At 39.7% G+C, this 27,741-nt stretch overlaps 1 protein-coding gene and 1 long non-coding RNA gene across 4 annotated transcripts; one reads left to right on the forward strand and one right to left on the reverse strand.

Annotated features, from left to right (window-relative positions):
* MLH3 (mutL homolog 3) lies at positions 1-27,691 on the reverse strand. Of its 3 annotated transcripts, none has more exons than XM_027066177.2 (13): positions 27,387-27,691; positions 22,756-26,114; positions 19,463-19,561; positions 18,689-18,774; positions 17,834-17,938; positions 16,372-16,444; positions 10,921-10,992; positions 9,499-9,610; positions 8,340-8,499; positions 2,910-2,933; positions 2,721-2,799; positions 1,350-1,501; positions 1-371 (listed from the first exon to the last, which is right to left on the reverse strand). In XM_027066177.2, the coding sequence occupies exons 2-13, from the start codon at positions 26,048-26,050 to the stop codon at positions 249-251; spliced, it is 4,380 nt and encodes a 1,459-aa protein (XP_026921978.1). In that variant the 5' UTR covers positions 26,051-26,114; positions 27,387-27,691; the 3' UTR covers positions 1-248. The 3 variants fall into 3 exon arrangements, with proteins under 3 accessions (XP_026921978.1, XP_014927114.1, XP_053080708.1); XM_015071628.3 differs by having other exon boundaries at positions 27,352-27,691; XM_053224733.1 differs by lacking the exon at positions 19,463-19,561.
* LOC128316077 (uncharacterized) lies at positions 3,183-8,496 on the forward strand. The gene is made up of 2 exons (XR_008299527.1): positions 3,183-6,665; positions 8,223-8,496. It is a non-coding gene; the product is annotated as an uncharacterized LOC128316077 (long non-coding RNA).
* Positions 27,692-27,741: the final 50 nt, after the last annotated feature.

Here is a 27,741-nt window from a genome sequence, read left to right on the forward strand (position 1 = left end):
TCAATTAGTCATTAAATTTTATCTCTAAATAAGTTATAAAAAGTAGATATCATAGGGCAACCTCCTGAGTCCACAACTGCAGATGAATGAACTGTCTTTAGCTTGGAGGGATCATCTGCTCAAGACTGATTGATCACGTTGCTTGGAGACACTGGTGGCCTCAGACTCTGCTGGTACCTGCAGCCCATGCTATCTGCTCAGAGGCAGTTAGCATCCCTTTGGCTCCTTACAGATCAATAATTCTGTTCTCACGGTGGCTCACAAGGAGGCATGGATGCCCTCTGGCTTTGCCCTGTTTCACATCTTTCCGCTTTTCCAAAGAGATGCCAGGCCTGGGCCATTTTGCGAAGTTTAGCAAGATTGGGTTTAACCTGTGGGAAGAAAGAGAATAACTCCCATATGCAGCTTGAAAAGCCAAGTACCAAATAAAAATTTCCTAATTACGGCTATTCCAATCTGTTCGGATTTCTAATTTCTGGATTCAGAAAAGATTAGAGATTTCCTTAGGATAAGCGGGACTGCCAACTTTAAGTCTAGACTCCCATCTCTTCAGGAATGAGGGCAAAAGTTTGTTTTCATTGTCCTATGAAACAGTAAGATTTTAACGGAGTAAAGCCTATTGGATGCATCAGAAAACTCCATGCAAGGAAAGACTTTATAGCCCTTACAAGGAAAGGCAAGCAAAAGAAAAGATTTTGGAAAGCAGCAACATGGACATTCCTATTATGCTTTTGTGTTCTGTTTCATTTAAGATTATAACAAGAACAGAAAATGTCTTTAATTTAAACCACTCTGTGTCTTTATTGCATTATCCACATCATTGTTCCTGGACTGCTGAGTAATCAAGGCCAAACCATAATGTGAAAATCTCCTAAGCTTGGTTTCCTGCCGGATGATCCCCAAATCATAACTCTAGAGATCCTTAGAAATGGCTACCATTTCCAGCAAAAGCACCATCAAGAAACTGGCTGTTCAGGTTGTATTTGTTAGCAGTAAATTTGCTGTGTTTCTACCAACTTTCTGTAGCCCCAGAGAGACCTTCTACATCCTATCAAACCTAGAGCTAGTAGGCAACAGATGTCCAGGATACATCAGTCCGTACATGTGTGTTAAGCTTAAAAAATACAAAGGCATCACGTGTGTAATCTGACAGTGCAGCCTGAGCTCCATGGTGAATTTGAGCTAGAAGATGAAGTGGTGAGATTTTATATAAATAAACTTTCAATGCATACTTTTCAAAACTCGGGTATTTTGGAAAGGATTAAGACAGGTTACATTTGGCTGATAGGAGTGGGAGAAGAAAGAGAAGATAAACCTTGCTCCTCTTCTTCTGTTAGTCATTACTGTACCTGCTTTTCCTGCTCCAAGTGGTCTATGTCAGCCAGCGGCAGCATAGAAGGTCTCCCGTGAGCACACTGGAATGGCAGCTGGCACCACGACAGGGCTTCAATAAGGCGATAGCTCTCCTCCGAGCTCAGGCCATCATTAAACTTGATGGCCCCTACACGAAAGACAGAAACAAGGTTATGGTGTGTATAGTAGGAAAACAGTGCTGACCCTGGGCCAGCGCCAGATATCTGGGAAAAGTAAAATGTGTCTTAGGCTTCTTTCATGTGACCAATACTGCTTGAAATTGGCACTTATCGACACGTGGATGAAACTAAGGGTTCATGATGCACCTGTGTCTCAGCTCTTCCTTATGGAATCATGGTCTTTCTAATCCCTAGGGGAGGCATTCCTTCACTTGTTGGGATTCTGCTTTCAGAGTTTTTCTCAAAGAGACAAGGGCAACATTTTGCTTCTTACAGATTGTAAAATCAAGATCATCTTTTAGCCAGTCTATCACAAAGATCTCTACTTGTTGTTTTTCCCACAATGTCCATTTTATTTGCTTTTTTCTATTTCCATAATAATCTTCCTGCTTTTATGCAGACATTGATACATTAATTCACTCGGTCAACAAATATTTGTAAGTATGTACTTTGTGCAGCAGGAGCTATGTCAGGCAGTGAATGAGACAGATGGTCTCTGCCTTTAGGGGGCTTATGATCCAGTGGGTCCAACAGGCGAGACAAACATGAAACAAATAATTATACAATAATTATAAATTTTTCTTGTAGGCTTCTATTCTTTCTTACCAGCCTAATTTCTTGGTATCCTTTGCTGCTCCTCATATAACTAATTTCTTTCTGCCTTTCGATCTGTGCATAGGCTATTTCTACCCCTTGTGGCAAACCTTCTCTTCCATCCTATGAATCCATGTCCCTCAGTTTGTTCAAGGCTTGACTTACAATGCATCTCCTCTATGAGTTACCGCTCCACTCATCCATGTCAGTCTGAATTATGGTCAAATGTATGTGTTGGTGTTTTGCTTTGTAAAAGCAATTTTTTAGTGTTCACTCTTAGTGTATTCAGTTTCTTGATCTAAACTGTACCCTCCATGGGGCGCCTGGGTGGCTCAGTCAGTCAAGCGTCTGACTCTTGATTTTGGATCAGGTCATGATCTCACGGTTTGTGAGACTGAGCCCCATGTCGGGCTCCACACTGACAGCTCGTGCTCTCTCTCTCTCTCAAAATAAATAAACTTTAAAAAATAAATAATAAACTGTACCCTCCAAGAAGTGAGTAGTAAATGTGCCTTCTATCTCTTTCATAACTTCTGTACTCCTGCCGGCGCTTAGCATACAGAAGCACTCATTATCTGGTGTGCTGAGTCTTACCGTGGCAAGCTTGGGATGCCAACACCTTCTGGACAGTCAGTGGCAAAGTCCCTTGGATGCCTCCTGTGGTCTGGAGTAGCTAATGCATAAACACATTCTTCATTAAGAAAATGAAGGGAAAAGGAAATGCGACAATAGAGCCTTTTGTGAGTGGTGCCTCTGTGTGAAACCCCAAAATAAGAGGCTTACCTCCACTTGTTCTCGAATAAATTCCTACAAAGCAGAAAGGAAAACAGGCATTAATCCATTGTTGTAACTCTTCTTTTATAGTTTAAAAATACACTTCCTGGGGCGCCTGGGTGGCTCAGTCAGTTGAGTGTCTGACTCTTGATTTTGGCTCAGGTCATGATCTTGTGGTAGTGGGATTGAGCCCTGTGTCCGGTTCAGCGCTGACAGCATGGAGCCTGCTTGGGATTCTCTCTCTCCCCCTCTCTCTCAGCCCCTCTTCCTCCTTCTCTCTCTCTCTCTCTCTCTCTCAAAATAAATAAAGGAATATTAAAAAAAAATACACCTCATAAAGGAGAGAGTTCCAGCAATATAGCACTTAGGTGCAAATAATTTATTTGTTGTGAGGCACTCTGAATATGAAATACCAAGACAATTTAATAGAACTCCTACTGAAGAGAGAATATATTTAGCTACTGAAGCTTCCTCCAGAGACAGCTCATAACTCATGAAGTTATGTAACTGCTGAGAGCAGCTTTGATGATTCCAGAGTCTAACTCTCAGGGAGGCTTTTCACTAAGAGGCTGCGTGTATTTATGATCTTAGCCAGAGCAAGTGTAATGCTACACACAAACGGAATAAATACACAACGATCATCAACACGATGGAGCACTGAGTGGGACATTCGCTTAGATATATAGTAAACATAAGTAGTCACTTTAGTTCCCACAGCATTTTTTTTTTTTTGACAATTCCATTCGGGGTCGAAAAGCTTATTTTGGGGGGCATTTTGTTGAGTTTCTCCTCACTAGTATATTTCTGTCCCTCAAGTAGCCTTTTCAATAGTTATCCCTGCAGATGTTAATATTTACAAAAGGACTTCGGAGAAATTTAAAGCAGACACTATTTTTCATGCTACCAATTTGTTTAACCTCTGGAGCTAAAAAAAACTGTTTTGAGATACAGCACATTTAATAATTTCTTTATAAGAAAACCCAAGATTTTTTTACTCCTAGAATTGGCTATGTATAAATCACCTTCCTAAGATTACAAAATGGTAGATCTTCTTGTTAAACCAGACTCAGAAAATTCTCCCCTTTCCTCAAAGACACCCTAGTCCACCATGCTTACAAATGAGCACAGTTACCAAGCACTGGGTGGTAGATACCATATATTTTTTAAAAGCTGCATACGTTCCCAAACAAACCTACACAGAAAGATGTTTCATAATACCTGACCCATTAAAAAGCTTAGTGTGGACAGAGATCAAACCTAACCTCTTTGCCATTCTCTGTTGTGCTTGGTCATCTGGGACTTGTGACACATCATTTTTTAAGCCTGGTGAAGGGGAGAAAGATCGTATCTCTGTTCATGTCACATTTCAATTGTTCAATTAATACCAGATAACTTAATATTAAAAAGGCGCACTCATCAGGCTAAAGGACAGACCTTTATAGAAAATATTTGTGATCTTTCAACTGTCAGGATCCAAGTAGCTACTCCTTTTCAAGATACCAAAACTGTTGCAGCTTCTTCCAGAATTAACAAATCTCTCCTGAGCAGTGTGACTTAACATAGTCAAGATTTTCTGAAGCCATAAGCTGTATTTCAATGTGAAGTAAACTCCTTACCAGCAGTCTTTGAAGTCTCTTTGGGAAAAGTTGTTATTATAATTTTCTGGTTAAATACTTAGGGATTGAATTACAATAAAAGATTCTAACAGATTTTATCTTTTGGATTTAAGACAGTTTGGAGGAGGAGCTCTGGAGAAAAAAGGCTGTGTTGGGAAAAAGAGCACTGCTGAAAGCAAAGCAAAGGCTGTCTGATCAGAGAGCAATTCTGGAAGGGCCAAACTCATGATGGTCCAAGCACTGGCACTATTAACTGCCTTTCCCTCTCAAATGTCTTCTCACCCTTAGCCTACAGACATGCTTAAGTCTCTCCCATCTGAAAACACACCAAAATCTTTCTTCTACCCCGTGTCCTGCCCCACACTGCAGACCACCTTTAGCTCTCACCCTCTCTCTCTTCTTCTAAAACTCTTGAAAGAGCAGGCTACTTAGCTCTACCTCTTCTCCCTCCACTCCCTCCCTGACCCATAGCAACCTGCGTTGGGCGCCCCCGCCCCCACCCCTAGGAGCAGACGCCACCATGGAACACCGTCCTCATGATAGCCAAATCCAACTTTTCAGGCTTGATGGCTATTGCTGACCATTCCCTTCTTGCTTAAAACTTTCATTGGTTTTAGTAATATTACTTTTTCCTGATTTTCTTCCTCTCTCTGACTAAATATTTTCAATCATCCTTTACAGTTTCTTCTTTTCAGCAGCAGCTTTCCAGACCGCTGCCAAAATATATGCACCCTGAATGCTGGTGTGCCACCAACTCCACCCTTTGCTCTCCTCTCTTTTTATTCTTCATATTCTTCCTTGGCAGTCACACTTCCTCTAGGCTCTTCTCCAGCTTCTGATGTTATAAAAATATATATACTATTAACTACCTCAAACATACATACAGCCCAGGTTTCTCTCCCAAGCACAGATGTGTAAGCCTGCCTATCCACTAGACATCCCCATGTGATGGCACATTCAATGCATCTAAACCCAGGCTCATAATCTAACTCCCCAGACAGGTATACCCCTCCTCCTCTACTTCCTTTTTCTGTTGATGGCATTACCATCCTTCCAGTCATCCAAGCTAGAACCTTCAGAATCCTATCTTATCTTTTCTCCTTTAATCCCTTTTATACTTTCTATTATTGTTCACCAAGTCCTCTTAGTTCTACTTTCCAACTTATGTTTCAAGTATGTCTCTCCTTTCAATTCCCAATGCTGTTGACTTAGGTCCTCATCCTTTCCTATTTGAACCAGTGCAATCAATAGCTTCTCAACTGTGCTCCCTGCCTCAAACATTTCCCATATCTATGTAGCATACAACTTATCTACTAAATCTATCTTCTAATTTTTATTTTTAGATATGACTAAAGTAACTCAGACTTCTGGGAAAATTGTAGATTTACTTCATGTGGATTTACCTGTGCTCCAAACAGAAAGAGTTAGAGATGAATAAGGAGTAGAAACCACAATGAATTAAATAGGACACCATGAAAAAAGAACAGACAGATATGAGAAAAAACCTAACCAATATTCTGGATGTAAAACATGTATTCATGGAAATAAAAAGCTCAGTGGATCAGGTAAACATCTGGTTAAATAGTAGGTGAAGAGAGAATTCAACTCACTGGAAGATAATGTATCACAAAGGGGTAAAACAATGGGAAATACGACAGAGAAGTTAAAAAGGTAGGTCCAGTAGACATCTGACAGGATTTCTAGGAAACGAGAGAGGATGGCAGAAGAGCAGTGCTTGAAGTGACAATAACTGTACATTTTCCAAGTGGAAGAAGCATGATGAATGTGAAGAAGGAAATGAAAACAAAGATACATCATAGGGAAACTGCAGAACACCAAAGACAGAGAAAATCTTAAAAGCCACCAGAGAGAAAATCAGATTACCTACAAAGTAATGATAACTACATTGACAATGGACTTCAATGGCATAGAGAACGTCAAAGTTCTCAAAACACTGAGGGATGACTGACAATGTAGAAATTCCCTGCTTTGCTCGACAATCATGCAATTGTGAAGGCAAAATAAAGACATTTTCAAAGATGGTTTATCATTTACAGACTCTTAATAAAAGAACATTTTTTCAGCAAAAAGAAAGCTGAACACAGAATGAATAATCGGATGAAAGGAGCAACACTGAACAAAGACACTGGTAAATATTTTCATTAATCTAAATAAACATTGACTCTATAAAATTAATGACTACCAGGGAGATTAAAACAGGTCGAGTTGGAGTGCCTGAGTGGCTCAGTCCAACTTAGGTTCAGGTCATGATCTTGTGGTCCGTGAGTTGGAGCCCCGCGTTAGGCTCTGTGCTGAAGCTCAGAGCCTGGAGCCTGCTTTGGATTCTGTGTCTCCCTCTCTCTCTGCCCCTCCCCTGCCCACACTCTGTCTCTCTCTCTCTTAAAAATAAACATTAATGGGGCGCCTGGGTGGCACAGTCGGTTAAGCATCCGACTTCAGCCAGGTCACGATCTCGCGGTCCGTGAGTTTGAGCCCCGCGTCGGGCTCTGGGCTGATGGCTCAGAGCCTGGAGCCTGTTTCCGATTCTGTGTCTCCCTCTCTCTCTGCCTCTCACCCGTTCATGCTCTGTCTCTCTCTGTCCCAAAAATAAATAAACGTTGAAAAAAAATAAAATAAACATTAAAACAAAAAATTAAAAAAAAAAGGTCAAGTTAAAATACTGAGCAACAACATGGAAGATGGGAGGGGAATGCTGGAAGATAAAGGGTTGTAAGGCTTTTGTACAGTTTAGGAAGAGAATAGAGAAGCAAATTACCTTAAACTTTGTTAAGGCTAAAATTCAAGGCTAATCTGAAGTAATACAAATGGAATATGTAACAACTTAAAGAAAATTTTTTTTAACATTTATTCATTTTTGAGAGACAGAGACAGAGCACGAGTGGGGAAGGGGCAGTGAGAGAGAGAGACACAGAATCCAAAGCAGGCTCCAGGCTCTGAGCTGTCAGCACAGAGCCCGATGTGGGGCTCGAACTCACAAAGCCATGAGATCATGACCTAAGCCAAAGTTGTATGCTTAACCGACTGAGCCATCCAGGTGACCATGGAATATGTAACTTCTACACTAGCAGAGGAAAACAAGGAGAAATAAAGAAAACTCTAATAGAAAAACAGAAAGGAGCAAAGAAAAGGCAACAAAGACAAAATAAACTGTTTGTTGTTAAAAAAAAAAAAAAGCGAAACACATAAGTAAAGAAGTTCTAGTTCTCAACACCTCCAATGTCGTATCCCAAAAGCAGTTTTCCAGACGTTTACCAAAACACAAGTGTAGAGGGTGAAATGAAAACTACTCAGCAGAATATGCTAAATTCCTTTATGATTTTGTATTGATGACCTATCTAGCCTCATCTAGCTCACCACTACGTATATATCTTAATTCGAGCCATATATACTGGTAGTTCCCTAAACACAGGATCTGCTCCAAGTCTCTGATACCTGTTGTTCTGTCTAGAACGCCCTTCTTCTCTCTTCTGCACTCGGCAGGCTCCTACTGTTCTACCAGATTTTTCCTAAGGCAAAAATTAGCTTTTCTGTGACAGTTTCCTTGAACTCCACCCCCCTGGGCATAGTAATCATTTTGTATTTCCATAGCACTTTGAACATCCCTCTAACTGGCCAAATTTCATTGTATTTGTAATTATTTAGATGTCCTTCTTCACCTTGGGCTAATTCATCTTTTAATTTCTAGCACCTGGTACACAGCAGGTATTGATACTTGCTGGATGAAAGATGAACACAGAATTTCTAAAGAAAACAGGAGGTTACCCCCAGTTAGCAATTTCCTCAACATCTGAAGCAGTCTTACCTCCACAATACTCTTGGTCACAGGAGATCTTCCTCTTCGAAGTTCATTGGCTTCTCTTTGTACAAAACAGAGTGGTACTTTTCCTACAAGGACCAGAGAATCACTATTGTCTGGAAATATAATTTCAAGGCCCAGATCTTCCAGATTTTTGTGGTAGCACCTAAAGAGAGAGCCTCAATTACAAAACTATTACTTCATTCGCATTTCAGCACCAGTCCCAAGCACTGGAGGGTTTCTCACAAGATGCCACAAATTTTAAAAATTGTACTGCTTTTCTCATACATTTGTTTAGGATTTTATTATCAAATTTCCTGTTTGAATTACAGTAACTTGCATTTTTTTTCTCTTTTCCATTAAGAGAATCAATTTGTTTCTAAGTCTTGTTCCTAAGTTTTTATTCTTCACCGAGGAACTGCTAACTTCTCGCTGCTGGCACTTCAAGGAGTTTGGCACAAATAGAAGGGCTGAGAATGTTTTGAATCAGCATTAAAGCAGGGAGGTAATTTACAGCCCTAGGAACTGAGAAGTCCTGATTAACTGGATGTAAATAAATGGCTCTGCCTCTACTACACATCATGCCCCAGGGAAACAGATTTATTGGCAGTAGCATATTCCCAAACCTGACATGAATTCAGAGACAATTCTTTATTTCCAATAATTTGTGCCACCCAAAAGTGGGAAAACGTCCTATCTTATGACTCACCATATGATTTGCCCCTTCCTTGCGGCCCAGTGTTTTACTTTCTTCCCAGTATGATTATGGTAATGAAAACTAAGAATCTAGAATGCACCGAGGCAAAGCAGAATGGAAGCAATTACTGCAGTAACTTTGCTTTCAGAAACAGCACAGCATAAACACGGACTTTTCCAAGAAATGGTAAGAGGATTCTAAGCCAACTGCTGGAAAAAATTATCAAGGAAACTCTATCCTATACTCAACAGCTGTGATATAGTGGAAAGAACAGCATTTGAAGTCAGAAGACCCGCATCTGAAAGCCTGCTACACCATTCAAGAGTTGTTATGACCTTGAACAAGTCATGTAACCTCTCTTGGCCTCAGGGTCTCATCTGAAAAAAGGAACAACAGGTATGCCTGTACTGCACAGAATTACTGTGAGAGTTTATACTATAGATATCACGTCCTCATGGTAGTACTAACCGTAAGAGTCTGCTTTGTTCTTCTGTCACTGTTATCTCTAGTGGAGGGCTTACAATGGAAGACAGTAATTTTTTCCGACCAGAGCCTTGTGGCTGTTGCTTCTCATAGGAATCTATTGGAAAAGAAACGAATGGGTTCAGAGTAGGAAACGAAGTCTTCTAGACTTCAAAAAGAGCATGAGAAGGCACAGCCATGTTAACTATTATTGTGCTCAGCAGTGTGTTCAAACCGGTTTAGGCTTTGAGTTTCCATTATTATAGTCAAACGAGTAAGTATCCAGACCATTTATTCATTTCAGCAGTATTTCCAAAGTAAGATGTGTAAGACTTCAGTCTTACATTCAAATGAACAATGCAATGTTCCTGTAGATAGTAAATAAATGTGATTTTAATAATGGGGTGAATAATGTTGATTACTTAAGAAATAAAATTGGTTTACTATACAATCCTGTGGTTCAAGAAAGTTTCCCATTCCTTCAGAAAGGTTTCCCAGTCTCTGAAGAGAATTTGTCAGTACTGTTCTCAAATGAATGGTCTCAAGCCTATAGCCAGTTTTTCTAACACTGCTTTTACCATATCTTTCTCAACAATTAGGTCTTCATTTCATACGGAAAAGTGAACATGGAAGTAATGTCATTGCCATTCTAGCCCATGAACTATCTCCTTAGGTCCTCACCTACCTCTTTGACACAGTTTTCCATTATTTGACCACAGGGGTAAAGATTTTCCTGGGATTTTACCACTTGGAGAACACTGCCTCATGATAAGAAAAGAGCATAGCAAAGATTAAAAAGCACATATTGGCTTTGGAAGGCAGCTATGCTCACCACTATACCACCAATGCTGCACAGCAAAAAACACATGTTGGCTTTGGAAAAGCATATAACAAATTAGTGATACTGGTTGTCTCTGGGGAGAGAAACTAGGTGGGATGGGGAACAAGGGTAAAAAGGAGACTTGATCATATTCCATTTTGTACCTTTCAGACTTGAACTCATACCACCTATTCCAAAACAAATTTTAAAGTACAAACAATATTTTGGGCCTTCTGAGCTGGTGGTGGTCTCTGCCTGACGAACTGTGAAGAAGGTATACCAAGATCATATGGGCACACAGAGGGGCATATCTTTGTGATGGATGTCACGATAAAGTAGCCTAATCCTTAGGTACCCAGCCCTTAGGGTTGATGACAAATGTATGGCAAATATGTCTTTGACCATGTAAGACCACCAAATTCGAATCTGTAAAGTGAATCACTATATTCTTTCAGTTAAACAAGAAGCCAAACCAGAAGGCTTCAGATTACTTTTTTTAAACATACAATTCATCTTTCCTCACGACAGCCACAGTTAGAAAAACTCTTTCAGTATACTAATTGTGCAGGGCAGTTTCACATATTTTCTAGTTCCAAACAGATCCTTACCAACAATCAGCTGCTCTAAACGGACACGCTCATGGGCGGCATGCTGATCCACTAAGACTAGCAGGTTTCCACCTAGAACACGAACAAGGATTACTGGAGTATCAAATTCTCAGATCAAGATTAAAATAATCATGTTGTGTGGAGGGAAAAAAAGGTTAATTCAAACTAGCTAATGACATAAGCATAAGAAAGACATACATACTTAGTATGTATCTTTCATTTCTTAAAAAATTGAAATTATGGGGAAAACTATAAATTTATCCCTAATGAGAAACTTTTGAATACATTGGTATTTCATTTACAAAACAAGGTTAAAGCCCTATATTCCTAATGTTTAAATACTGATTTTGCTTTATTAATTCAGGTTGATACAATGAAGGCCCTTAAACACATTATCAAAATCAGCTGACTTTGATTTGTAAGCTACTCTGGAGCCCACAGAGAATGTAATTCTAGTACACTTTTTATTTCCAGAGAGTACACTTTTAATAAATGACAGATGTGATTCACTTTAAGAAACATTATAACCAAACATATAAATTCAATTTGTTGATTTACATTATATAATAATTATGTATTTTAAATTTAAGTGTAATTAGAATTTTTTTTAAAGACAGGCTGCTTCTGGCCAATTTAAACTTTTCTCACAAACCATTTACATATTAAAAAGGTGCGGGCCAGATGCAGTCCATTTAAAAAAATTTTTTCTTTTTTTAATATGTATTTATTTTTGAGAGAGAGAGACAAAGTGCAAGTGGGGTAGGGGCAGAGAGAGAGGGAGACACAGAATCAGAAACAGAGTCCAGGCTCCCAACTGTCAGCACAGAGCCCAACGCAGGGCTCAACTCGGGAATGGAGAGATCATGGCCTCAGCCGAGGTCGGGTGCTTAATCAACTGAGCCACCCAGGTACCCCAGATCTAGTCTACTTTAGATCAGAGGTCAGCAAATTTTTCTGTGAAGGGCCAGATAGTAAATATTTTAGGCTTTTTAGGACATATAGTTTGTCACAACTATTCACTATTCCTTTTGAACCAAAGCAGCCATAGACAGTATGTGAACATTGTAGCTGTGTTCCAACAAAACTTTATTTATGGATACTGAAATATTAATTTCATATAATTTTAATGTGTCAAGAAATAATATTCTTCTTTTGCTTTTTCAATCATTTAGAACTGTAAAAACCATTCTCACCTCCCTGGGTGCACAAAAGCAGGTGATGGTTGGATTTGACCCACAGCCACAGCTTGCCTTGTTTTAGACCCAGGTTTCTCAAACTTTGATGGGCATACAGATCGCCTGTGGATCTTATTAAAGTGCAGATTCTGATTCAGTAGGTTACAGATGACACACGAGATTCTGCAATTTTAACAAACTCCCAACTGATGCTATTTACAGACCACGCATTTGAGTAGAAAGGCTTTGGACTCTCAAGTACAAGAAAGAAGGCAGAATGTCCTGACCCAAAAAACCAAACCTACAGGGAAATCCCTTTCTCGTTGACAGGAGGACTGATTCTCAATTACATTAGTACATCTTTTTATCTTGTCATTTTATTAATCTGGTCCAAAGGTTGAGGTCTATTGCTATCAGTTGTTTTGAAATAAAAGCTCTCCTCCTGAATTTGATCAAAAGAGATAATACCTGTTTTTTCCATTTCTACTAAAGGATATAATGTTTTTATGACACCATCAAATTCATGGCATGAGAGCTTAAGACTTCAGGAAAAAAAAGGAACTAATTTTTCTGACAGTATGTTCAACCACAGGAATAGGCCCCAAAATACTGAATTTTAAATTCCTTTGAGGATAGGAGGAGTTGCAGCTGGTTGTGATGAATACTGAACATCCTGTATTGGGCAAAACAATGGAATAAATAATAAATTGTGAGGGAGTAACCTCAAACTTGAAATTGGAGTCAGTGTGAATTACCAAGAGTCAGGAACCCTAAGAAATCAATCCTGTACGTGATGGTGGCAGAATGATTCATAGTCTATATAGGGCTCACAACATTTTCTATTCCTTGAATGAAGCAGAATATATGAAAGTAATTTAATCACATCAGAAGCTGTATTTTTGATATTCTAACACAATACAAGTTTCATAAGGGCAAGGGATTCTTTTTTCCCTTTATTTATTTTCATTTATTTCTTTATTTTAGAGAGACAGTATGAGCAGGGGAGAGGGGCAGAAGACAGAGAGACAAAGAGAGAGACAGAGAGAGAGAGAGAGAGAGAGAGGGAGAATCTTAAGCAGGTGCCATGCTCAGTGTGGAGCCCAATGCAGGGCTCAAGCCCACAACCCTGGAATCATGACCTAAGCTGAAATCAAGAGTTGGACGTTCAACCGACTGAGCCACCCAGGTGTCAAGGGCAAGGAATTTTATCTGTTGTACTCCCAGCATGTATAATGGTACCAGGCACATAATAGGTACTCAAATATTTACAGAATAAATGAACGAATCCTTTTCTTTGGGGTATCATAACTGAACAATTGTATTTTATCATAGGTGGAAACATGCAATACAAAATGCCAATATATGGCATTAATGTCACCTTAATTTAAAAACAGTAATAGGGGTTCCTGGGGGGCTCAGTTCTCTAAGTGTCCGGCTGATCTCAGCTCAGGCTTTGATTTCAGGGTCATGAGTTCAAGCCCTGTGTTGGGCGCTGTGCTCAGTGTGAAGCCTACTTAAAAAAAAAAGTTTTAAAACAATAATATATTTGTCAATTACAAAATTATGTGCACATATTAAAATAAGTCGATTATAGGAACAGGTTGCTTTTAGTACTAATGAGTGACAGTAAAAGCACTTACATTTTTATTTAAAAAATGTATTTATCTAAGAGTACTCTTTGGTGGCATCTGACTGAAGTTGACTATTGAACGACATGGGTGTGAATGGCACAGGTCCACTTATGTGTACATTTTTTTCGATAAATACAGTACAGTACTGGGATGCTTGGGTGACTCTGTTGGTTAAGAGTCCAACTTCACCTCAGGTCATGATCTCACAGTTCGTGAGTTCGAGCCCCGCATCAGGCTCTGTGCTGACAGCTCGGAGCTTGGCGCTTGCTTCAGATTCTGTGTCTCCCTCTCTCTCTGCCCCTCCCCACTCATGCTGTGCCTCTGTCTCAAAAATAAATAAAACATTAAAAAAGACCAGTACAGTACTGTAATGTATTTTCTCTTCTTTAGATTTTCTTAGTAACCCCATCCTAGGTGCCATTAGTAGAGATTTTGGTATTAAACAACAAAGAATTCTAGGTCATCAAAACCTTAGAAAAAAAATCTATTCATTTTTCCAAAACAAACTACTAGAATTTGACTTTCACTGAATCCATATTTATGACAATTCTGACCTATTATGACATTTACTAAATAAATCTACAATGTAAGCAAGGTAAAAGGGAATATTTTGAAATACAAAGAGAATAAGCTGCTTTCAAACTTTAGAAGCATTCGCCTGCAGGTCTACTGGTCTGGGCCCAAACCCTCCACTGGTGCTCAGGGCTCTCAGCCACCTGCACTATCACGCATGCCTCATAAATGTGCTCAAGAGTCTTCCGATTGGAAAAAAAACAAAAACAAAAACAAGTCTTCTTTCACCCTCACCCTCCTTCAGTCCTTCTCTTCCATGTCACAGATTTCTAAGGCTCTCCTTGTGATCTCTGTCACCTGGTCCAGGAACATCATCCACTCAGTTACAGAGGTCAGAAAATCAGGAGTCATCTTTGATCTCCCTTCCCATCGCCAATGCATCACTAAACCCTGCTGACTTTCTCTCCTACATATCCTCCCAATGCACTCGCTAGGCTTCACCAACTATCATTTTTAGATACTGAAATATCCTTCCTACCAATCTTTTTGCAGGTACTGGGACTCCACCCCACCCCCAATCCATTCTCCACACTGCAACCAGAGCAATATTTTCAAAGTACAAATGGAATGTGACATGTGCCACTGTAAAAACAATAAAAAAAGAAAACAGAAAGCTTCCCGTTGTTTCCAATTGGTGTCGGGACAAATACAAAGCTTGTAACTGGCACTTAAGATCTGGCTTTGACCTACTTCTCTGGCCTCATCTCTGCACTCTCACTCCAGCTGTACTTGTCCTGCTTCCTCTCACTCAAGGAGAGGAAACACAAATTGTGTATGTCATTCCCTCAGCCCAGAATACTCCTCCCTCCCTTCTTTACTTAGTTAAATGCTCATACTCATCCTCACTTTACCAAAAAAAACCTTTCCAGACCTCCCTAATTCAAATCTCTCTGTACAGTTTCTTACAGCATCTTGTTTCTCCCGTAATGTTAGCTAGAATTAAAACTTTAACGTTTATGTCCTTATCTGTTTCTCTTACATGTGAATTTTTTGCCACCATTATGGGCTAGGGCCTAGTACAGTCTCTGGCATGCAACAGGCAGTCAATCAATGCTTGTTGGATGAGTTAATGTTATTATTTACAAACTATTATTGCTTTATTAAAGTAGGTCACCGAGATATTGTATGTAATTCTTGATAAACTTAGCAGGGTTCATTATATGAACTTTCTATTATTACAAAGGGAATACGTGAAACATCAAAAAGTCAAACAATATAACATATTTTAAAGAATAAAAGATGAAATTTCCCCTTTGCCCACTCTCATTGTCACTCCAAAGGCAACTACTATTAATAGTTTGAAATGTATCTTACATACATATGTCTCTGTATATGTATACAAAACTAATGCACATTAAAACTGTTGTTTCAATGCCTGGGTAGCTCAGTCCTTAGGCATCTGACTTCGGCTCAGATAATAACTTCACGGTTCCTGAGTTCTAGTCTCACATCAGGTGAGTTCATGCCCTACTTCAGGTGAGCTCTGCTTTGGGTGAGCACAAGCCCCACTTTGGGTGAGCACGAGCCCCGCTTATTCGGGTGAGCTTGAGCCCTGCTTCAGGTGAGCATGAGCCCCACTCTGGGTGAGCCCAGCTTTTCTCTTTCTCTCTCTGCCCCTCATGGGATAGTCTCTCTCTCTCTCCGCCCCCTCTCCGTCTGTCCATCACTCACTTGTGACCCCCCCTCAAAAACAAAAAACAAAACAAAAAAACAATGTTCTTTCATATAAATTTAGATTGGTTTTCCCAATTGGCTTTAATCTGTCCAAATCATTGCAACTATATTATATATTAAAAATATCTTAAGAAGTGCTTGCGTGTTTCAGTCGGTTAAGCGTCCCACTCTTGATTTCGGCTCAGGTCATGATCTCACGGTTGTGAGTTCCAGCCCCACACTGGGCTCTGTGCTGTTAGCTTGGGATTCTCTCCCTCTCTCTGCCCCTCCCCTGCTTACGCTTGCACACACACATGCTCTCTCTCAAAATAAATAAATAAACACTAAAAAAAAAAACCTTAAAAGGAGGCTATTAGGAGACCAGCTGGTTATTAATCAAGGCTAAACTCCATTCTTACCTGCCTCACCATTCTCTTCAGTCTTGGTGCTCATTAAACAGGCAATAAACTTGTTATCCACTTGCTGTAGAACCTGCCATATATTCAAATAAGTGGTACAACACTAAATAAAAGTTAACAAAGCCTCATCTGTATACAAAGAGATAAAACTGCACTTAATTAAGAGTTATTTGCATTATAATCTTCATATCTAAGACTATGGTAAGGGAGTCATTAGGAAGGATTAAAAAAATAAGCAGAGCTATCAGAAGGCATAAAAGGAAGGAGACTACAGGCTAAGGATTCTAAAAAGGACACGCAAGCAACAAAACTCTACAGAGCACACCTGAGATTCTCCCGACAGGACTCTTACTCATAGGTAACTATGACCAGAGGCGCCCGAGTGGCTTGGGGTGCCCGAGTGGCTTGGTCGGTTAAGTACCCGACTTCGGCTCAGGTCATGATCTCATGACTCGTGAGTTCGAGCCCTGCGAGGGGCTCTGTGCTGTCAGCTCAGAACCTGGGGCCTGCTTCAGATTCTGTGTTTCCCTCTCTCTCTGCTCCTCCCCTACTCATGACCAGAGACTGCTAACAAATGGGGCTAAAATAAATTTTGCATTTTGCAAAAGTAAGGAAAACCGTTTCAGAGGAGCTAATCCCTTAAAGTAGTAAGTTAATAGCCACCAGGGGCTTTAACCCTTGGGGACTCCTCTCTGTCCAGGTACAGACAACGTTCTCATTGCACTTCCCTGCCTCGGTCCCTATTGTTTAACTAAAACTGTTGTTTCAGCGCCTAAGCAGCTCAGTCATTAAGCATCTGACTTCAGCTCAGGTCATGATCTCACGGTTCGTGACTTCGAGTCCCACATCAGGTGAGCTCATGCCCCACTCTGGGTGATCAAGAGCTTGTTTTGCTCTGGTACCAGGTCAGTGCCATGTGAGGGGTTTACCTAGATCTATCTAATCTCCTAATTTGTTTCCATACTGAAAATAAGGAGATGAAGACAGCCTGAGTGGTGTAGGGAGAGGGCAAACTAGCAAAGCAGATGAGACAAGGGGTCCCTTTTGTTAAGACTGCTCCTCAATCTGGAGTCTCCTAAGCCATGTCATTTGTCGCCTCACGCAATAGAGGGTCATTTACAAAGGGGCACTGTTGTACATTTAAGGACAATGTCTGTACAGGATTTAGTTGATTTATAAATTATTGTCAAAATATAAAATCAATATATAATCCTTGAAACTGTGAGCCTCAATCCTTAATTCATCCCTCCAACCTGCTCACACTACTGAAGACATTTTTTCCTTTGTAATTAAAATTGGTCCCTGCTTTTTCTTCTGATAATAAAAGTTCTAGTAAGATTTAAAAAAACACATGTGCCTTGACCAAGGTGGTCTAGATCATTAAATAAATCCAATTTCACAAGAGTTAGTCCAGCTTAGGTCTTATATATATTTTTATGAGATTTCAAAGTCAATCTCTTACCTGCATTGAATGAATCATTTCTTTGGTGAAACGATAAGGATATAAGACATTGTGAATTTTAACCGCGAGGCTTTTGGCCTGGCCACTGCTTACATCAACAGCAACCTAGAAAGCAGCACAAACATCATTTAAATTTTTAATTCTTTATATCTGCAGAACTGTTTTACCAAAGATCCCAAACTGCTTTATCATTTTCATAGAACCTATTAGAAGTGGGTTGAATTCAGGGACCTTAGAGAAATTCAAAAAGCTCTGTGAATTATTAGTCTTAAATAATAATTTTGGGGTATAAACAAAATTACTAACAAAAACCAATGTTGTTTCAGAATAACGATTCGTTTATGTTCCATGATCAAGTCCTTAAACACATCTTAACTGAAAAATCAGTAATCAAGTGCTCATTTATTCTACACCTTTATCACAACACACAAAGTACCTTCTGTGATAACCCACTGAGAACACATACACTCACGTCCAATGATGAATTGTTCTTCCAGTAGAAGACTCGCTATTTTATCTGATGATGTAACAGTCCTTTTTGTTCTGTTTTGTTTTAATTATCACCACCCTAAATACCCTGCCAAAGCTGCAAGATAGGGTTTCTAAGAGTGGTAAACACATTCAACTCATCACACACTGACTACACATGTTTAATCCAGAATGTCTGAGTTCCCAAATTCTATGGATTCTGATTTCTCCTCTCTATATTAAATAGTATTTCCAAATAAATTATTTGGAAACATGCCCACTTTCCGCTTGTAATTAAAAATTAATATAGCCATTCATGCTCATATCCAGCTTAAATGAAGTACAAATTTTAAAATAACAAGCAAAGAAAATTTGCTACAGACCCACCTCTGGATAACGGGCAAATACTGGATTTTCCCACTCTGAGAACAAAGACTGAAGTGATTCTTTACCAACAGTATCATCCACAGCATCTAAGGCAAAAGGAAACAGATCAAGTTGGCATCGAGAGCCGCAGAAAAAAAGGTGAGTGGCACTCCCGTTTGCTGTCGTGCAGCGGCAAGATCAAAGATCAGACATATTGTCCCAATATTCTACAAAAATTTAGTGTTTGCTGGATCTCTAAATTGTTCTGATCTGTTACTTTTTAAGTTAGAGTTGATGACTGTATCTTTTGGCATTATAGCTTTTTCTCCAAACTATTTTCAAGAGATATTTCAGAATACAAATCCAGAAGAAACTGGTTCAAATTAGTAGTCTCACTTCCTTTAGATAAAAATATACCTTACCTATTTTTAGAAACAAAGAATCTGTAGCTTTTTTGAAAATAAGGATTTTGCTTACATAAAACTACTACAATACGGAGTGCAACTCCAATCTTTAAAAATAAGAGATATTCTCTCAATCACAAGACACCACAGACTGTGCATAATCACCCAGTATTGACTTCAAGTCTGGAAAAGTAATTTCTGATCTAAATGCATGCACTGAATTACTTAGTTCTGCTGTTAAATATGACCGTGGGGAATTACTGGTTCCAGGAAGGCACAGCTGGCCCTGATCAAGCTTAATAACACAACCCTGCTTTTTAAAAAAAATTTTTTTTAGTTAGGTGGTACAGTATGTACTAGATGTCCCGGCAACCTCTGTTTTTGCCCCTACCTCTGTTATTCTGTCTCACCACAGTCCTCTCTTCCCGAGCTCTAGGAAGGAAGGGAAGAACAAGGTCGCTTCTAAAAGGATGACACTTGTACTGAGATCCTAAATGTAAAAAAGAAAACCTAGACATTTGAACTCAAAATATAAATTATTAAAAAATCAAGTTACATTAAAATCTTTCTGCACAAATGGAGTTGAGACCTGAGGCAGACTACTAAGCATGAGATTGAGAGTCAGAGTTCTTTAATGAGATATGCTAATTTAGGAACCTACATTAATGCTTAGTCCCGTTATCCATATATACCAGACAGAATGAGCACTAAAACAGATCACTGATTCTCAATGGGCACGATTTTGTATGAGAGACATTTGGCAACATGTGGTTGTCACAACCTGGGTAAGGGGTGCTACTGGTATCTAGCAGAGATAGAGGCTAGGGACTGCCAAATATTCTACATGTATAGGACGAACCCTACGACAAAGAGTTATGAGTCCAAAATGTCAAGTGTCACGGTTGATATAGCTGGTATTTGACATATACTGGTACTTAATTGTTAGCCTTCACTACTTGGTGCAACCTTCACGAGTCCCCAGGTTTATGTCTCTTATACTCAAAATGTGTTGCTATTATAACATTTATCTGATATTACGTTTACATAGCTGTCTTCCCTAATTGATTGTGAACTCCTGAAAGCCAAGCCAGTGAATCTGCAACCTAGCAGTGTGAACAATAAATGAATGAATACATGAACAGATAAATGAATGAGAAGTTCTCAATTTAAACTTCAAAGTCCAGGAGTGCCTGGGTGGCTCAGTCAGTAAGGCATCAGACTTTTGGTTTCAGCTCAGGTTGTGATCTCACGGTTTGTGAGTTCAAGCCCCACATCGGGCTCGGTGCTGATAGCATGGAGCCTGCCTGGGATTCTCTCCTCTTCTCTCTCTCTATCCCTCTCTGCTCTCTCTCTCTCTAAAATAAAAAAAACATACATTTAAAAAATAAACTCCAAAGTCCAGTAATATCTGGCCTAAATTCTGCCGTCCTCTCTGAAGGATGATTGAGTTTTAGAAACAGTGCCTGCATTTGACAGTTTTTGAATAGGGGCCAAAACATGATGGAACTATTATTTCAAAACAATAAATCCATTGGACAAGAACTGGAGAGATGAATTCAGAATGATAAAATGAAAGGGTAAGGTGAAATTAGGTTGTGTTATTGGTAATAGAAAGGACAGAATTAGAGGCATTTTAATTTTTTTAAATTAATGTTTCTTCCTTCAAAAAAATTTTTTTTAATGTTTTTATATATTATTTTTGAGAGGCAGAGAGAGACAGAGCACGAGCCGGGGAGGGGCAGAGATAGAAACACTGAATCGGAAGCAGGCTCCAGGCTCTGAGCTGTCAGCACAGAGCCCCACCGGGGGCTCGAACTCAAGAACAGTGAGGTCATGACCTGAGCCCAGGTGAGATGCTTAACCGACTGAGCCACCCAGGCGCCCCAGAATTAAAGGCATTTTGAAGAAAAAAACTGCCAAGGCTTAGAGACTTACACCACTCCTTAAAATTACCTGTACAGATATTCTCTTGTGTACGATTTAATTTGCCTCTTAACAATTCATCCTAAGTAACGTTTTTCTGTATGGTTCAGCAGTGTCCCAACGTCCTACCACACGTTAGCCCTTTACAGAAGGTGTGACATGCAATGTGAATGGGGGAGCCATCTTTCCATGAAACTCGTTTCTATACCCAACATACTTTTTTATTTTCATTTTTCTTATGGAATTGAGTTAACAGGACACTTCAGAGACTTGCTACAAGACTTGCTAATGCAGAAAGTTAAATAGGTTGAAGTGTTTTAAACATCTAGATCGGCTCAACGGAAGCAGATGTTCATGTTGTGTGCGGCAGCTGACGTTCCCACTTTGGTTCAGCAGCAACCATCTCAGGTTAATGTAATCGCGGCCTTTTTTGTCTCCATTTAAAAGCAGTTGCATTTCAGGAAGATGAGGTGCCAGTGCTTTAGGTTTACTTCCGATAAGCAGTTAGTATAAAACAGAACATAAAACTACGTCAACTGAAAATCACGTATGTCTTTAAGAGCCACCTGAGAGTCTCAGGAGCAGTGCTGAAAGACAGTTCTCCTACTTAAAACTTTGAAAGTTACTACAGTGATTATTTTTTCATGAGGAAAAACTGGAAACCACTGAAAAATAAAGGCCTTATTTAACCTTAGATAAATCAGAGCCTCCTACTAGAGATATTCATGCTAAGGAGCATTACAAGTCAATTTGCAATTACATTCATACAGTTTACATTCTTTTGCAACATTCAAGACTTTTAATATGGATGCACATTTAATGTTTATCCTCCTGATGCGAAACCAAGATTATAGCCAGATGGAAATCAGTTTTACCATCTCCCAACATCTGGCTCTCAACACACCGCCAAAACAATGTCACTTTTAATGTTGACTGAGACATGAGAACTCAAGAGTCCCAATCTAGGCTCTGATGTAGCCTTGTGGTATGATTTCAAAGCCACATTACTGTCTTCCTGAATACTGGCTACTTATAGCATAAACAGATCAAATGGATTAGCATATGTATTATAATAAACCATGTCTGAAAAGTATAGTTGGGAAAATACACACTTAACCTACATTCCAAAAAATTTATGGTCAAGTCCTTTTTTCTAAAAACACAAACAGTTCAAAAATATAGTACTGTACTGAGCCACAGACTTCTGGGGAAACCCAGGATGATTACAGGATCGTTCTGGCTTTTCACCTGAGAGCTGCAGAGAGCAACTTCCAGAAAAATATCACACTGGCATTGCAGGTATCTTTAAAGACAAATTTCTAGGAGAGTTTTATGTTTGGGAGAGAGAAGAAAGGAGGCTAGGGAAGCACTGTGGATCTTCTCAACTATTAATAGTGCCATTTTCATGAAAAATGGTCTCACCCTCCTACACATCCACACATCCATATACAAACACTTCCATTCTATTATGTCTTTCATTGTATTTCTAGATGTAAATAGTATTGGACCTAGAGAATCTTTATATACCATAAAACACGTTTTATAATTAAACTTGAAAATGATCTATCAGCTGAGATAATCTCTTTGGACAATGATTATCTTACTCTTTGGCCATTATTACCACCTTCAAAAGCATTCCATGCCAGTGAGCACTATACATATATATATATACAGTATACTATACTATACTATAGTATATAGCACTATATATATATATATATATATATATATATATACACACACACACACACACACACTCACCATTCTCAAGTATGACATCCACAGCTACAGTTGTCAGGTCTTTAGTACAAGCAGTCTGAACATCCTCAGTAGGAGCAATGAATGTACTCAGTCCAGTTATTTTGTTGATGTAAACCATTCTTCCCAGGGCTACATCAAAATGCTGCTGCCAATCCAAAGAACATGTGTTTGACTCTTCATTTTCAGAACAAGTTCTTGCTATAGATTCTTCACTCTGAAAACGAGTTCCTTTTCTGTCAGCTGTGCCATCTTCTATGTGACTCATTAACATTTTACTGGGAGAGTCAGGACTTCCTGTCTGTGGGTCTGAAGCTATAAGAACATCCGTATCTTCACTGATGACTTTAGAATGACTACGGGGTAATACCAAAGGAGTTTCTGGTATCACGGAGTTCCCTGTTGTGTTGTTGTTAGAGTATGTTTTACTATCTTTATTGAAGGGATTATCCTGTGTGACAGAGTCCAACACTGGAATGATGCCACTGTCTGTTTTTTTATACTCATTTTTAAACAACTTGCAAGAATCCAGGATTAACCCACCGCACAAGTCATGGTCTTTCCTACTAGAATCTGATTGTGGAAGTTCATTAAAATGACTCATCATTTCCAATGCTTGAGTCTCTCTTTCGGAACCTTTCATTCTGGATAATTTAGAGGCTAAAGATTTAGGAGACTGCTTGGCATCCAAAGGTTTTCTGTTAAAATCAGATAATTCCTTTAGAGTTACAGGACTTTCTCTTAAGCAAGGAGTCTGTTGTTCCAAACAATCTTCTTCACTAGAGAATGGAAACTTCTTTGAGTAAAAGATGTGACTTACTGGCAGACAATTATTATTTGAATCATTATGTTTCATAGCAGTGATTTTACAAATGCCTGAGTTGTCTAAGTGATTCTTCTCTTTCCATGGAATGTCAGATTCAACTTGAGGACCGAGATTGGTAGAGATTTCAGAATTATTATTTTCTTCCACCTCTGTATTCAGAGGACTTTTAACCTTCCCATATTGCCTCTTAAACTTCTCTAAAGATCCCAGTTGTGACCTTAAGCTTAGTTTCTTACGGGCTATGGGTTTGGAGAAACCAATCAATTTATCTATTTTCTTACTACCATTTGAAACATATCTACACCAAGGGGAAGAAGAGGATGTGTCAAGTAATAAGCAATCCATGTGTGATTCTTTAGTACCTTCCTGAGAAACAGCAATGTTTTCACAAGTTGCTATAGGTTTGTTCTCTAGCCCATAACTTGTATTTGTTCTGCGCAATTTCTTGTCAGACAGTTGAGCAAAGTCTTTACTTAAAGTGCTGGTTGGATCTTCGATGTTTGGAGTCTCAACTGAATGGCATGCTCTGTTTACAAATGTTTCTCTGGCACTCACGGGACCAGGTTGAATACAGTTTTTAAGTAAATGTTCTCTTTCAGTTGATTTAGTTTGCTCATTTTGTACCACATGAGTTATAAAGCCAGTGGAGCATAATTTAACTTGTCCATAACTAAAAATGTTTACTCTTCCACAATTACTAGGTTGTTTTTCTTTCTCTTCCTCTCTCTGAGCACCACGTACTCTCAATAACGTTGTCTCAAAAGGCAGAGGTTGGGATCCCATTTTGGTAGCGTCTTTAAATCTCTCTAATTGATTCTGAACTCCATTATTTTTCAGGATACTGGCAGCCATGCCATTAACAATAGCACTTGCTTTCTGTATTTCTAGATCTTCTCTATTCTTCTCAAAGCAGTATGATGTCTGAAAAGGGTTTACAAACATTTCTGAACTGGTTCCACATGGACTTTCTGAAGAGTTACATTCTAAGCAAAGTTTTTTATGTTTCCCATTTTCTCCCCATTCTGATGCTTCAGCTGTCTGTTGTTGTAAGATCCTTGATTCTGAGCAAGAGCTATCTTTGTTTTGTAAAGATGACTCTGTCACTTTACCATGGCCTGGGCCATCTGATTCACAAATGTACAAGAATGAATCATTTGTGTTTCTTCTGGTAGCTTCTGAATCTCTAGAATTCTGTGTGTTTCTTCTGTCTTCTACAGTAGCTTTTCTTTTCACAGCTTTTGATTGAAAATTAAACATTTCATAGGAATCCAAAATACTATTACATGCTTCTTGGAAACTGACCTGGTCACCCTTCTCATCAGAAGACACGTGCTTCTGAAGAGTAGCACTAAATAAACTAAAATCGTTATCTTCACTAAATTCTTTAATGTCCTCACCTGATAATTCCACAAATAGTTTTTCTTTCTTTAAAAACATTTTCACTCCTTCCTGAATGCAAACCAAAATAGTATCCCAGTTCTGAAATTCAATCAGCGTTTTTGCTGGCTCCAGGCACACATCATATTCACAGAACTGACACTGCACATTGATTACATATATCCCATGGAGTTCTGGGTTAGACCGATGCCGAGGACTTGAATTCATTTGTCTAGTGGCAGAACCATTCTTTGGCTTGCATATAATACTTTCTTTCCTCAATAAAAAGTCAATGAATTTATGCAACTTTGTCCTTAAAACCAGTCTTTTGTTCACAAACAAAAATTGCATATTCTTATTGTAATGTGCTTCAGAGCTGATATAGCCGCTGAGCTCAAACTCCTTGTATTTAAATTTTATTTCTCTTAATTTTTGGGACTTACCCAGTCCATACATTTGACAAAATCGGGAACATATGTCTTTGGTTTTAGGAAGTTGAAGAACCATGGAACCAGAAACATCATTCCTCAAAGAGAAAGAAATGGAAGGGTGCATGAGCGAAAGAGCTTCTATCCTCTGCCTGACCTTCTCAAACTCCAGTCTAGGATCCATGCATTTCCTCCTTACAGGTAACTGGTAAAATAGGTTATATACTGTTACTGTTGTCCCAGCACTTGGTCTAGTCAGGTCAGCTTCACAAGCTTTCAGGGCTTTTCCATTCTGAAACAGTTTCACAAAAGTTTTCATTGTCTTGTTTTTCTTGGATGAAATTTCCACAGCACTGGCCATGTCAGCTATACTTGCCAAGGCTTCCCCTCGGAAACCATAAAACCTGGGATTCTCCAAGTCCTGTAGCGAGTTGCATTTACTAGTGAAATAACGATTTCCCACCTTGTCTATATCATCCCTCCCCATCCCAAATCCATTGTCTATCACTTGAACTTGGAAAGTCTCCATATTCACCCTGACAGCCACACATTTTGCTTCAGCATCAATGCTATTGAGGGCAAGTTCCTCAACACACTGGCCTAAGGAGCATATAGCCAAACCAGAACGCAATCTGGCTTGTACTTCAACTGACAAGCACTTGATCATGGCAGGTAGAAAGCTGGTTAAGAAGGCCAGGCACTGGCTTTCTTCTCTGACCGGAAATAATTGCCTATGGGAGGAAAACACACACACACAATCAAACCCTCAGAGCTACGGAGCATTATCCATTGCTCTCAAGCATAATGGAGAAATGCCATTTGAGGTAAATTAAATCTCTTATTAAACCACACTGTAAAAAACAAAACAAATTATAGCTTTGATCTCTACACAGATCACACAGCTCATGTTTAGTGCAATGGATTTAATATCCAAAGCAGCATTCGCAATTTCATAATTTTCACTGCTCCTTTCTAAATCCCACATGCCCTAAAGTGAAATCATAATCACGCTTGAAGTTGACCCATAAGACAGTGTTCACAATTCTAATCACTTCACCAAAAACAGATGTCTAAATTAAATTCAGCTAGAAATTCATGAAAAAAAATGTCCAAGCTAGTTTCATAATATTTATACATTACACAATAACCATGACTTTTAGTAAAAACTTGTAATGAACGGTTAAGACAGAAGAAATTTAAAAAATCAAATCTTTGTATCACGAAGAGATGGGGGTCAAGAGATTATTATTCTTGGTTAAATGTTGTCTCCGGGGAAAAAGACCGGGAATGCAAAACGATAAGGCAGGAATTTTCATTATGAACTTTTCTGTATCATTTAATTTTTAGATCTTGTCCACATATTACTTATTTACAGATGGCGGCTACAAACTACCTTCACAATAATAGTGATGGTCAGGGGCTATCTGAACTTGATTTTAAGTTTTCCCTTCAGGTAAAAAATATGAAGATTATAGTGCCATTAAAGGTCTCCCTTCATAGGGGAGAGAGCAGCATGGGCTGGACCTCTCGAAGGTGGTAGGGCTAGTTCTTCAAGCCCGGACATCACAGTTATAATCGCAGATCTGATGTTTTTTTATGTAAGGAACTTTGCAGCCGGCAGCAAATGAGAGGTATTCTGAGACTACTCAACTTCACGATTTCCTTTTACAACCTAGTCTTTTCAGGGCCACAGTCAAAGGGGATGATTGGTCCCGGGTCTCGAGCTGCGAGAGCTCCGGGTCGGGGGCGGGGGGGACAGGACAGCCGCCGCGGGCCCCCCAGGCTCAGGCTCCACCCCATCCCCTCCCCCAACTCGCAGGCCGAACCCCTGCCGCCCGACGCAAGAGGCCTCCCGGAGCCCCTGCACAGCCGGGTCCGAGAAACGCTCGCGGCGGTCGCCACGGCCTTTCCGCTATTAGAAGGGCTCCCGGAACCATCCTTTCGACGCGTGCTTTTCCCCCAAGTCACCTCGAACCGCGCTTCACCAACTCCCAGTTACCCACCGCCTCGGACGCCGGGCACGCGCACGTTCGCTCGCGAGGCTCGCGCACGCGCCACGAGCATGCGCTTCTGGGAACGCGCTTGCGCTTCTGGGAACGCGCTTTCGTCGGTGACACCCAAATGCGCGTGCGTACCAGCTGTTGTCTGACTGGGAGACTAGGCGGGGTCTCTTCACACTGGTACCCCTAGTTCTCAATCCTTATCCCCCTTTCGCATGGTGTGAAAAGCCGTTTCAAGCAGTTTTCTCTGTTTCTGTCGTTTTCCTTCCCCCCTTTCCTCCTTTGCACCTACTACCATTTAATTCAATTATATTTTATTTGTGTTTATGTCTTCCCTCACCGTAATGCAAACTATTTG

Source organism: Acinonyx jubatus, chromosome B3 (assembly GCF_027475565.1).
Source record: "Acinonyx jubatus isolate Ajub_Pintada_27869175 chromosome B3, VMU_Ajub_asm_v1.0, whole genome shotgun sequence".
In the NCBI taxonomy this organism is placed as follows: Eukaryota; Metazoa; Chordata; class Mammalia; order Carnivora; family Felidae; genus Acinonyx; species Acinonyx jubatus.

Excerpts from the sequence above, each read along its gene's own strand:
- MLH3 (XM_027066177.2), bottom strand. The coding sequence starts at position 26,050 with ATGATCAAGTGCTTGTCAGTTGAAGTACAAGCCAGATTGCGTTCTGGT. Across the intron at positions 2,934-8,339 it reads TGACCAAGAGTATTGTGGAG|GAATTTATTCGAGAACAAGT; the intron begins GTAAGACTGCTT and ends TCTGCTTTGTAG. Across the intron at positions 372-1,349 it reads ACTTGGAGCAGGAAAAGCAG|GTTAAACCCAATCTTGCTAA; the intron begins GTACAGTAATGA and ends TTCTTCCCACAG.